Below are 12,160 nucleotides of genomic sequence, written 5' to 3'. Positions count from 1 at the left end.
AGATTATATAAAATGTTTCTTCCAGTTCACTGGATCTCTAAAAATGCAAATGTAAGATTCTAATCACCAGTACTGATTGAGAATTCTTAGGTATATTAAGAATTAAGTCTGTTTTCATTTTTGTTTTGATTTTCTGATTGGTTTCAGCAAGACTTTAAGGGAGTGTTTATTTATTAAATTTAAAATTGCCTTAACTCGCACCCTTAGTACTGCCACCTAATGAGTGTATGTGTGTGTCTCATTTGCACAAAATAACAAACGCCTACACTCAGGAGTTATTGGTTCCTTTAAAGGCTGGAGTTGACACAAATCATTCCTGTTGATATGTGCTGACTTACCTTTAGAATAATTGTTACTAAGCAAAAGTTGTAAGAGTCAAAAGAAAGCGTCAAAAAATGTAGGAGAGACTTAAGACATCAACAGTATTGTGAAATAATACACTCATGTGTATTGAAAACACCCGCAGTGTGTATCGAGTTTGTACAGAAGCAGATGTGATAATGATGTTGTTTTGTGGAGCCTGCAGTCTAGGGAGAGATACACAAATACAATTTTTGTGTAATATGGAGAAATACATGCAGGATTCCTTTTCTAGTCCCATGTCTTCATGTCTAATCAAGGAAATACAATTGTAAAATGTCTAACACATTTGAAAGGAGATTTAAAGAACTAGCAGGGATAGATTGAATTAGTGATGGAGTATTGAATATTGAGGGGGGAAAAATTGACAACTGTTAACCCAGGATAAACAAAAGAAGGCCCCAGTGATATTTAAGATGAGGGCAGAAGACAGTAGCCTGTGAAGAAGATTCTGAAGGAATGATCAGAGATTGAGAAGAGTGAAGCATCAGAGACTCCAGGTCTCTCAGATTACTGGTTTCAAGTAACAAAGTGTATGACTTTATAAGAACAGGGCTCAAAATCAGATTAGTTCCAGAGTTGGTCAGTAGCTCAGTGATGTCACCAAGGCTGATCTTTCTGTCTTTGTTGCTGTCTTGACCATGATTTTTTCCCTCAGGCTTGTCCCTTATAGTCAGCAGTTGACTTAAGCAGCCAAACACCACATCCTCATTCAGTTGCATGTAGAAGCAAGAAGGGAAGCATTTCTCTTCTGTTTGGTTTAACCAGGGAAGAAAAACTTTCCAGAAAACCCCCAGCAGAATTCTTCATGGATGCCTTTGACAGGATTAGATTCTTTGACCATGCCCTCCCTGGCTCTGGGGTGGCTGGTAAAGCAAGTTATCATCTATTTCCAGCCTCCATACAGGGAGGTATGCTCTTCTAAGAAAAAATAAGGGAGTGGAAGTGGCTGTTGATTAGGCTACAGCACAAAGGATGAAGAAGGGAGAATCTTTTCTGTATCATATCATGTAATGATATAATATCTTTCAGGGAAGGAGTATTTTTAATATTATTGTACTGATAATTCTTTTGCTGTTGCTAGGGAATTATTAGGTATTTTTTTTCACAAACAGTAATACACTTACTGTAAAAGTACTTTTGTATATATGCATTGCCTCAGATTATACCAAAATTAGTAGCTATAGCTATTCAGTTTGAAAACACAGCTCTGAACTGAGTTTCAGAGAATTCAGTGTAGAAATGTAATCTTCACAGGAAAGTGACATTCTGCATTTTATGCATATTCAGATATATTTATGCTTTGAATAAATTTTAAGTATCGTTTGATGTCTCATACTAATCAAAATAGTAAGTGCATTTTAAAGTTTTTATAAGAAATTTCTTGCATCAAATTTTTAAGTTTGATGTAACTTACAGGTATTCCTGGTACTAGCTATAAGGTCAACTGAGCTAACTCAGACATCTTTTGGCTCCAGAAGCATGCATGCTCATACACTTCAGTAATATCCATCTCTTTGTGACCCTGTGGACTGTGGCCCGATAGACTCCTCTGTTCATGGGGATTCTTCAGGCAAGAATATTGGAGTGGGTTGCCATTCCCTCCTCCAGGGATCTTCCTGACCCAGGGATTGAACCTGTGTCTCTTGGCAGGTGGATTCTTTACCACTAGTGCCACCTGGAAAGCCCTTGGTTACAAATACCTAGATATAACAGCTAAAATATTTTTTATTGTATTTTAAGCTCAGCAGAAAGCTCTTACCTGAGAGAAAGGGAAATCTTTTAACTGCTGGAAGCTAAGGATAATCTAAAAGCCAGAGCAATAGGTGTAAGAGGTGATACAGTGGCATTTGAAAAGTGATTCCAGAGGTGTTGGGGTACGGTTTACAGGACCTTGCTAAGGGCTTGGGATTTAGTACTCACACAAGGACAGAGTTTAGGTTTTAGCTCTGTGTGAAGAGTTGGAACTGAAATCCCTGTATTAAGTTTGAATCTTTGAAGGGTTAAACCTTTAGTGAAAAGTGGCAGGAACTCTGGACAGGCCAAGGGAGACAACAAAGAACCTTGTCTCTATCTGAAGGTCAAGGAGTGGGAGGTATCCTATGAGAAAGTTAAACCTTTTGATCTTCTAGTTAATGAGGTTTGCACTGTCTGAATAGTTTTGTAATGCCCAAGACAAAAAATTGACCTTGTAACTGGTTAAACAGAAAATACTGACATCCTGTGCTTTCTTCTTAGTAATTCTCAGAATAGAGGTAGCAAGGTATATGTTTTCCAGACAAGAAGTTGGAAGAGTTTCCTCTGTGGAATTTGCTTAGCTTGAGAGGAAAAGACAAAGATACAGGTGCCATGGTTTCTCCAAGGAAACTGCCAGCTAGCTTTTAAAATAGGAAGAGCAGATTGGCAGAAATCTCCAGACATAAACAGCAAAGTATACAGGGGGAAAAAAAACAACTTTGAAGAAACAGTGACTGTGAAAGGAAATAGAAATTAAAAATGAAAAGCAAACAAGCAAAACACCCAGAACTATTATTAACATTTTCATAGGGAACAGAGAAATGATTACATCCATGAAATAGGAACAAGATGCTATTAAGAAAGGAACATACAAAGAACAAAAAAGAACTTTATGAAAAGCTCACTGGAAAGAATGAAATTGAAGAAGTCTTAAAGTAGAGCAAAATGACAGAGATTGAAAATATAGAAAAAATATAAGGGAATTAGAGGACTCATCCTATAGATTGATTTTCAAGGTAAAAATCCTCTTAAAAAATAGAAAACATAGAAAATGGATAGGGAAAATTAAATCAGGAAGAAAATTTCCCCAGAGTAGAAAGACATGAGTTTCTAGATGGAAAGGATTTTCCAGGTGCCCAGCACAGTTAGAAGACATAGCTTAATGAAATTTCAGAACAGTTAGAGGGAGACGATCCAACCAAACTCCAGGGAGGAAAAAAACAAAATATAAGATAAACATGTTTTATGCAAACGATCAGGGATCAGGAAGCCAGAAGACAATGAAGTAGTACTTTTACATGTCTGAAAGAAGACAGTTTCCTACTCAAGAGTTTCATACCCAGTTAAACTTTATTAAAAGAGATGGAAAGGCATTTTCAGTCTTGGAGACTCAAAAAACTATCTCCTGCAAGCCTTCTTTTAGGAAGCTACTGCTGAATGTGTTCTAGCAAAATAGAAATGAACCAAGAAAGGGGAAGGTGTAGAGCTAGAGATGGATTCAAATTAAGGGAGAGTTGAAAGGAATCCCCAGGAAATGGTGAAGGGAAATCCCAAGGTAACAGTAGGCCTAGTTTGGTAATCAGTCCAAATTTCAGCAGGTTAAAAACCTCTTGAGTTCTTGATTTCATTAAGAAAATAAAATTAATAGAATTCTGAATGTATTTGAATTAACTGAGGAGCGGTTTAAAGAACTGGGCACACCGGGGTTAAATTAGAGAAGAGTACATTGGAAACTAAAGCAATTTTTTAAGAAAGAGACATTAATTTCAGGATAAAAATTGTACACAGGAAAGTAAATATGTCACATGTTCAGTTCTGAATAGCTTTTGCAAAGTCATGGTAATTTGAATTAAATTTTAAAAAAATTTAGGAGCCATTTTGTGCAGATGGTGTTTCTTGGGACACATGGAAGAAACAACACAAAACCAGTTTGGAGGGATATTTCCATATTCAAAGCTACATTGGGATCCCATCAAAAAAACAAACTAAAAAAAACCAAGCAAACATCAAACCAATTAACAAAACACATAAGAACCAAACAAAAACACCAAACAAACCCAAAAAGTCCTGCTGAAAATGAGCTTAAAGTAAAAAATTGCAAAATACGTGTGATTATTTTTATTATAAAGAGATTGAGATGCATAATAAATATTAACTCAGCTATGCCTATAATTTTTTTCTTTACAGTCTTATGATATCTGATGTTTGAAGTGCATGGTTTGATTGCGATAGTAAAATTTCTGATTTAGAAAAATTTTACTTTTAGTATGCAATTTTACACATTACACAGAAGCAACACCTTTAAGTTACTTTCTTTTTTAAATTGAGGTTGAGTTGGTTTATAATATTGTGTTGGTTTCAAGTGTACAGCGAAGTGATTCAGTTTTATATATATCATATGAATTTTTTCAGATTATTTTCATTATAGGTTATTATAAGATACTGAATATAGTTCCTTGTAAATCCTGTTGCTTATCTGTTTTACGTATGGTAGTTTGTATCTGTTAACCCCATACTCCTAGTTTAACCCTCTTCCCCCCTTTCCCTTTTGGTAATGACTGAGTTTGTTTTCTATATCTGAGTCTGTTTCTGTTCTGCATATATGGTCATTTGTATTATTTTTTAGATTTCACTTATAAGTGATATTATATAATATTTGTCTGACTTACTTTGCTTAGTATGATATTCTCTAGGTCCATCCATGTTGCTGCATATAATAATATTTCATTCCTCATGGCTGATTGACATCCATTGTGTATATATATATATAGCACATCTTCTTAAACCAGTTGTCTGTTGATGGGCATTTGGGTTGTTTCCATGGCTTAGCTATTAATATTATAAATGGTGCTGCTATGAATATTGCAATGCATGTAGTTTTTCATCTTTTCTGGATATATGCCCGGGAGTGCACTACTAGATCATATGGTAGTTCTGTTTTTAGTTTCCTGAGAAAACTGCATGCTGGTTTCCACAGTGGCTACACCAATTCACATTCCTACTGTGTAGAACAGTTCCCTTTCTCCATACCCTCTTCATCTTCAGCATTCATTATTTGTAGACTTTTTGATGATAGTCATTCTGAACAGTGTAAGGTGATACTTCTTTGTGGTTTTGATTTGCATTTCTCTAATAATCAGCTATGTTGAGCACTTTTTCATGTGTCTCTTCACCATCTGTATGTCTTCTTTGGAGAAATGTCTAGATCTGCCCACTTTTTGATTTTTTTTTTTTTTAAATACTGAGTTGTATGAGCTGTTTGTATATTTTGAATGTTAACCCCTTGTCAGTCACATCATTTGCACACATTTTTTCCCATTCCATAGGTCTTTTCATTTTGTTGATGCTTTTCTTTGCAAAGGCTTTTGAAAGTTTGATTAGGTCTCATTTGTTTATTTTTTGCTTTTACTTCTTTTGCCTCGGAAGACTGATCTAGGAAAATATTGCTGTGATTTATATCCGAGAATGTTTTGCTTATGTTCTCTTTTAGGAGTTTAATGGTGCCCTGTTTTATGTTTCTATCTTTAGCGTTTTGAATTTATTCTTACATATGTCAGGGGGTGTCCTAAATAATTTCATTGATTTACACACAGCTGCCCAGCTTTCCAAGCACCACTTGCTAAAGAGATTGTCTTTTCTCCATTTAATATTCTTGGCTTCTTTGTCAAAGAGGTGTGTTATAGATATGTGAGCTAATTTCTGAGTTCTCTGTTCTGTTCCATTGACCTGATGTCTTTTTTGTGCCAGTATCATGCTGTTTTGATAATTGTAGCTTCATAGTACTCTCTTACATCTAGAAGGGTTATGCCTCCAGCTTTCTTCTTTTTCCTCAGGATTGCTTTGGCAGTTCTGGTCTTTTGTGGTTCCATGTAAATTTTAGTATTGTTATTAACTTTTAAATGTGATAACTCTAATTTTATTTTTCAGTATTTTAATTTTTTTTAACAGAGTAAAAAGAAATTTGAAAGAGAATGTAGAGAGGCAGAGAAGGCACAACAGAGTTACGAAAGATTGGATAATGACACTAATGCAACCAAGGCAGATGTTGAAAAGGTAAGAAATAATTCAAGCTGACTTTAATATCAAAATATTATTACTTGCATATGGAGCCTAGTTACAGTATTCATGTTGGTATTAAGAGTTTCTGCAAGAGATACTCTACATCTGATCCAAAATATACAATATTTGTGTACTTTAAATTACAGTACTGGTCTGAGAAAGGAAACGATTAATAATGTCAACCGCATTCAAAGTGCATAGGAAAGACGTAATTGCTCATAGGAATGAGCTTCTATCCTATTCCAAAATAAGATAGAAAGTCTAAGGTGTGTTGATAGGGTATGCAGATAGAGGCTGGATAGTGTGCTTCCCAACTTTACAGAAAGGAAAACATGATAAAACTGTCAGAAATGTGATTTATCACTATTTGTTTATTAGTTCATTCATTCATTTACTCATTTTGGAAAGCTGAATTCTCTCGTCATTCACTGAGTCTGGGCCAGAAGTTCTATAACATAACTGTTGGTAGGGTTAGTCCTATAACTATTGTGGCTTAGCTTTCCCTTCTCCCTTGCTGTATGCTCTTTATCTTAGGATATTTGACACAGTGATACTGTTGAAATGTTGGAGTTTTGAAATATAGATGAGCCTTACTCCGTACTTTTCTATATACAAAGGTCCACCATTAGTATATTTTCTCCTTAGAATTTTATAATATTCTATAGCACCAGAAGAAGAAAAAAGTAAGGAGAAAGGGATAATTTATTTTCTACCTTCCATTTGCTTTACCAATTTTTTAAAAACCCTAAAATCATCAACATTTTAGGTTACAGTTACCTTAAAGTTCTTCTGCTGTAACTTATGCTTTTATCTTGTCTACCCTGTTTTTAATAAGTTACACCTCTTATGATAGTAAGTTCCCTGTCATTGGAAATATAGAATCTTAAAATAGCCTCTTCATTAAAAAAAAAAAGTTACCATTTCCTTATATTGACCCCACTCATCTCCCTGTTCACTTTGTTTGTAAAAAAACTAAAATAACAAATCTATTTTTCTCATAAATAGGTATTTAGATATTTTTAGCAGATTCTCTACCCGTAGATGAACTGTTTGTTTCTTCAACTATTCTACATATGAAATATCTTCAAGTTACCATTCACTATGACTACTTCCATTTAGATATCATTTAATGAACCAATATTCCACTTAAAGTATGTTGTATCAAATGGGGTATAGTTCAATTTGATCACTTCTGAGTTTGTGTACCTTGCTTGTTTTGAAAACTAAATTTATATTAATTACACCCTAAATGTATATTGTTTTTTGGCAGTTATACCTTAAATGTATATTGTGTATTTGGGGTTTTTTTCGTAGGGTATACATTATACCCTAAATGTATATTGGTTGTTTGGATTGACTTTCATTGAGTTTATAGTTAACTGAAATCCCCATGTCTTTTCATACATGAGGAGTTACAAGTTCATGTGTCTCAGACAGAACTTGTGCTGTTGGCATTTTAAATGCATATGCTACGTCTATGTCAATTACTAGACTTGATCCTGCTGTTAAGGTTTTTGGATCCCTGATTTTGATCACCCACTATATTAATTTCCTTCTAGGCATCATGTAATACACATAATGTGTTAGCATTACTTGATAAAAATGTGGACCACAACACTTGCAAACAGACAGTTTTATATGTGGGAGTCGGGAGTCTTCCTTGCTGGTTGACACTGACTCCTTAAGAACTCTTCTGATACATCAATTGAATACATAGTCTGTGTACTAAACAAATTAGGTTTAAATGGACTCTCATTTTTAGCTTATTCATTTCTGTCTATAAAGATATCTTTAGAGACTGGTCATACATCTTGAAATCTAGATATACCATGTCTACTAGTTAGTTTGACCTAACTAGTTCAGAACTTTAATGTTTATAACTTCCTTTTTTTTTTTCTTGTTTGCAAGAAAAAAAATTTAATTATTAGAGAATTGGGAAAACTTTGAGGATTTACTTTAGAATCTAGAGAGTAGAGGAACTCTGTTTTCAGCATCTAGGAAGGGAAGGGAACGTAGATTTAAGTAAGTACTGATAAAATTAAAAAACAAAAACAAAAAAAAGGTGAAGAGGGAGCAGGCCAATTAGTGTATCTTCCTAAAGACAAGGAAGGCAGTTGCACAACACTGAATATACACAACACTATCAAACTATACACTTAAAAATAATTAAGATGGGTAAATTTTATATGTATTGTGTATTTTGCCACAATTAAATTTTTTAAAAAATTTAATGCAATATAAAATAGAAAAAGAAAGCAAAGGCAGTAGATGGGAAACCAGAATATTTCAGAGAAGGTGTCAGTTGTCTTAGTTTCTAGTCTTAACACTTTTTCATAATCTGTTGGCGTCTTTCATCCAGGCTTTAGGTATCATAGCCAGTGACTTGAAACAGGAGGCGCCTCCCCTGAAAGAAAGAACCATTGTGGGTAGGGAATACTTGGAATCCTTCATTCCATCATAGTGTGTAGGAGGAGGGAGAAAAGGGAAAGGAGTGAATGAATGTGTTCTTAGAGTCTCAGGTTAGAACTTGAAGTGTATTTTTCTTTAGAAATACTTTGGGCAATGGTGTTTAGTTTCCATAGTACTTATTTATTTTTATCTTCAAGAACACCGTGAATTAAATGGATATTTGTGGACTTATTTGAGATCTTGACTACCATGTATTTCTGTAAGTCAGTTTGTTTCTGAGTTCAGAAGAACTAACTTGTGGATCTACTGTTAGAAAGTTAGGGATTACAGTTATAAAAACTAGTATTAGAATAATGAAGTGTATTCACAATGTGCTTTTATTATTTTCAGAGAAGTCTCATGTAACAGTTTATAGCTTGGAATACTGAGAAACTTTATTTGGAGTTTGGAATATTGAGTATTAACTGAGTTTGGAATACTGAGAAAAGAGTTCAATTCTTGTTTGTTTTTTTTTTTTCTATTGATTTATAAGCAATTGAGAAAATTGTTTAGATTACCTCCAATAAACCTGGAATTAATGATTTGTGTTGTTTGTATGCAAATGTTCTTATTAATATAGGTGGCATTAATGTGACTCATTGGAAAAGCATTTCTGTAAGAGCTTGAGATAAAGAGAACTATATTCTAATTAAGCATTCCTTAAAGTATCAATATCTGTTGTTTTGTACAGAGATAGAAAGTATTGTTAAGCATTACATTATCCCCAAATTATATTTTTACTGTTACTTGGTTTCATTGTGGTTCTGAGTTGAATGTAACTGGATTATGTTTGAAGAGAAGTTTTACTGCTAACTTTGTAACTGTCTAAATTACTCCTGATGTTTTTTCCTTTTCTGATTAAATGCTTACTGATAAACCACAATGTTGTAATTTATTTAATTAGAAAAACCCATTTGTTAAGAAGAAACTTTATTCGAATGGTTTATTACAAGGAAGAGGACTTATTATGGTAGTAAGAGAAAGGGAATATTGCAACAGGGTGACTGGCCATAAGGGAGGGGACATATGTACACCTATGGCTGATTCGTGTTGATATTTGACAGAAAACAACAAAATTCTGAAAGGCAGTTCTCCTTCAATTAAAAAATAAAAAAATATCTGTAAGCATCTCCTTTATTTTTAAATGATATCAGTAGTTAGAAAAAGCCTAGTTTTAGTATAACTTCTAAAAAATGAATTAACTGTGATTTTGTTGCTCCTCTTCTCATTGGTAATGATTTGGATCAATTTGCCTCTAGGCTAAACAGCAGTTGAATCTACGTACGCATATGGCTGATGAAAATAAGAACGAATATGCTGCACAATTGCAAAACTTTAATGGAGAACAGCACAAACATTTCTACGTAGTCATTCCTCAGATTTACAAGGTAAAATTTAGAGATATGAAATTAACCTTATTTTAGATCTGAGAAACCTAGTCTTGAAATGTAAAACTTTAAAATGCCAAGCATCAGTCAGAATGTTTCTAGATTCATCAAAATTGGTAATAAGAAATTTATGATTGATTATAGATGTGAAAAGTCATTTTTTTTTTTTTTTTTTGCTTTGAATCACAAATTTTTCTACAGGTTTGATAGTAGTATATTAAATAATGCAGTAAAACAAGGATATTTTCTAGATAAATTTTCATGCTACATTATTAAGTATTGTGAGATGGGAGACTTCATTGGAATTTTGTTTTGTAGTCTGCTGATCTAGAATTTGGATGTAGCCTTTGACACTATAACAGGATCATTGGCGTTAGTCCAGATGGCAGAAATAAATTGTAAGAAATGCATTTGCTAGCCTGGTTTTTGCCTGCTTGTCTTCCTAGCTGTCAGATCATAAATGTAATTCAGGCTTATAAACTCCATCCATCATCATTTAGCAGTTGCCAAACAGCCCTCAGGTAAAGACCCTGGAATTTACATGAAGGTGAAATTATGTTACTGCCTATTCTAGAAAGAAGAGAAATTAGAAAAAAGGGCTTTAGTGAAACAGTGTTGAAAGAAGTGGTACCTGGGAGAGCTGAGCTTATGTGAAAAGTGTACACTTTTCAGTCCAGCATGTATACCCGTGGCTGATTCATGGCAATGTATGGCAAAAACCACCACAATATTGTAAAATACTTAGCCTCTAATTAAATTTTTTTTAAAAAGTGTCAGTCCAAATACCGACACCCCCCCCCCCCCCCCAGCGAAGCTATTAATAGAACTACAAAGGAAGCATTGTGAAAGGTAATGGACTAGAGAAAGTATCAGATATTGGTTGTTTAATCCAGAGCATCTAGTCAGCCAGTCCTCACTCTGTAGTGCTTTTCTAAACTTAATAGCTAAGCCTGCATATTCCAGGGAGACCTTAATTTGGAGATTGACCGCTTTTTTTGTGTTTGGGGGCTTGCTCTTTTTGTTTGGACCTTGCTATGGAGCAGTCTTGCTACTTTGTGTTACTGGGTTCAGTCCTTCTGTGAAAATGCCGGTCTCAAAATAAATTCCCAGGCTTTGGGAAGTAATTAAAGAGGAAAAAATAGTTAGGAGTTAGGGGACTTAAGCAGTGTAGTTGCTTCTTAAAAAGAAGAAAGGTCATTGTTGACAAATAGGAAGTGTCAAAAATTGCCTTTAAGTTATTTGGCTTCATGTGCCCTGGCATAATTCTTAATAAAAGGTGCCAGTGAATTTTTTGAATTATAGGGATCCCATGCATGTACCACTTTGACCTTGCAGCCTCTTGTTTTTTCTCTTGTGTCCCCAACCTTTTGACAGTCACTTTGACCTGTAGTCTGTAGTAGGTTTGGGTACCTGTTACTATGTGGTTGACTGTGAATTCTTAGTCCAGTCAGATCTTAGCAAAGTGTTCTGAAATAACTTTAAGGGTTTAAAAGTCTCACACTTGTATATGTTGTATGCCAGCTGCTTGAAAAAGAAAAAAAGTATCAAAATTCTGTTTTCAAAAGAAACTTTAGTGAAGAATAAAAGGCAGAGGTTGTATGAAGCAGGGAGCTGATAAGCTGTAGGGAGTCCCTTATAAGGTTTGAAAACCGGTGTCACCTGGTTTTAGGATATACTAAGCCTTGAATTTTTATTCTTTTGCTATTTCACAGGCCTCAAGTTTTAAGTGCTTTCACTCTGTAGCACTTGTTAAAAGGTACTTACAACAGTGTAACTGTTAGGGGATATCTCTGTGGGATTTTTGTTTGTTGTTTTGGAAGGGAGTTTCTTCAGAATGAAAAGTAAATTTTCTTTTTTAAAAAATTCCTAATTATTAGCAACTGCAAGAAATGGATGAACGAAGGACTGTTAAACTTAGTGAGTGTTACAGAGGATTTGCAGACTCAGAACGGAAAGTTATTCCTATCATTTCAAAGTGTTTGGAAGGAATGATTCTCGCAGCAAAATCAGTTGACGAAAGAAGAGTAAGTGTTTTATAATTTGAATAATGTACTTCATTTAAATTAATGAAATGGATTGGGAGGGGGGAAGTAATTGATGGATTATTGATTTTAAGTTATATTCTGTAGAAGTAAGTCTCGCTATACATTATACTCCTTCAGGATGTA

General features: G+C 34.3%; 1 protein-coding gene across 2 annotated transcripts in view; it reads left to right on the top strand.

Annotated features, from left to right (window-relative positions):
- FNBP1L (formin binding protein 1 like) overlaps positions 1-12,160 on the top strand; it is a 114,749-nt gene that overhangs the window by 79,512 nt on the left and 23,077 nt on the right. For both annotated transcript variants that reach the window (XM_061121352.1, XM_061121353.1), the window contains exons 6-8: positions 6,046-6,150; positions 9,864-9,992; positions 11,870-12,016. In XM_061121352.1, coding sequence (XP_060977335.1) covers positions 6,046-6,150; positions 9,864-9,992; positions 11,870-12,016 — 381 coding nt within the window. The remainder of the gene's footprint in view (positions 1-6,045; positions 6,151-9,863; positions 9,993-11,869; positions 12,017-12,160) is intronic.

This window comes from Dama dama, chromosome 20 (genome assembly GCF_033118175.1).
Source record: "Dama dama isolate Ldn47 chromosome 20, ASM3311817v1, whole genome shotgun sequence".
Lineage (NCBI taxonomy): Eukaryota > Metazoa > Chordata > Mammalia > Artiodactyla > Cervidae > Dama > Dama dama.
This window is presented reverse-complemented; position numbering and strand designations above follow the sequence as displayed.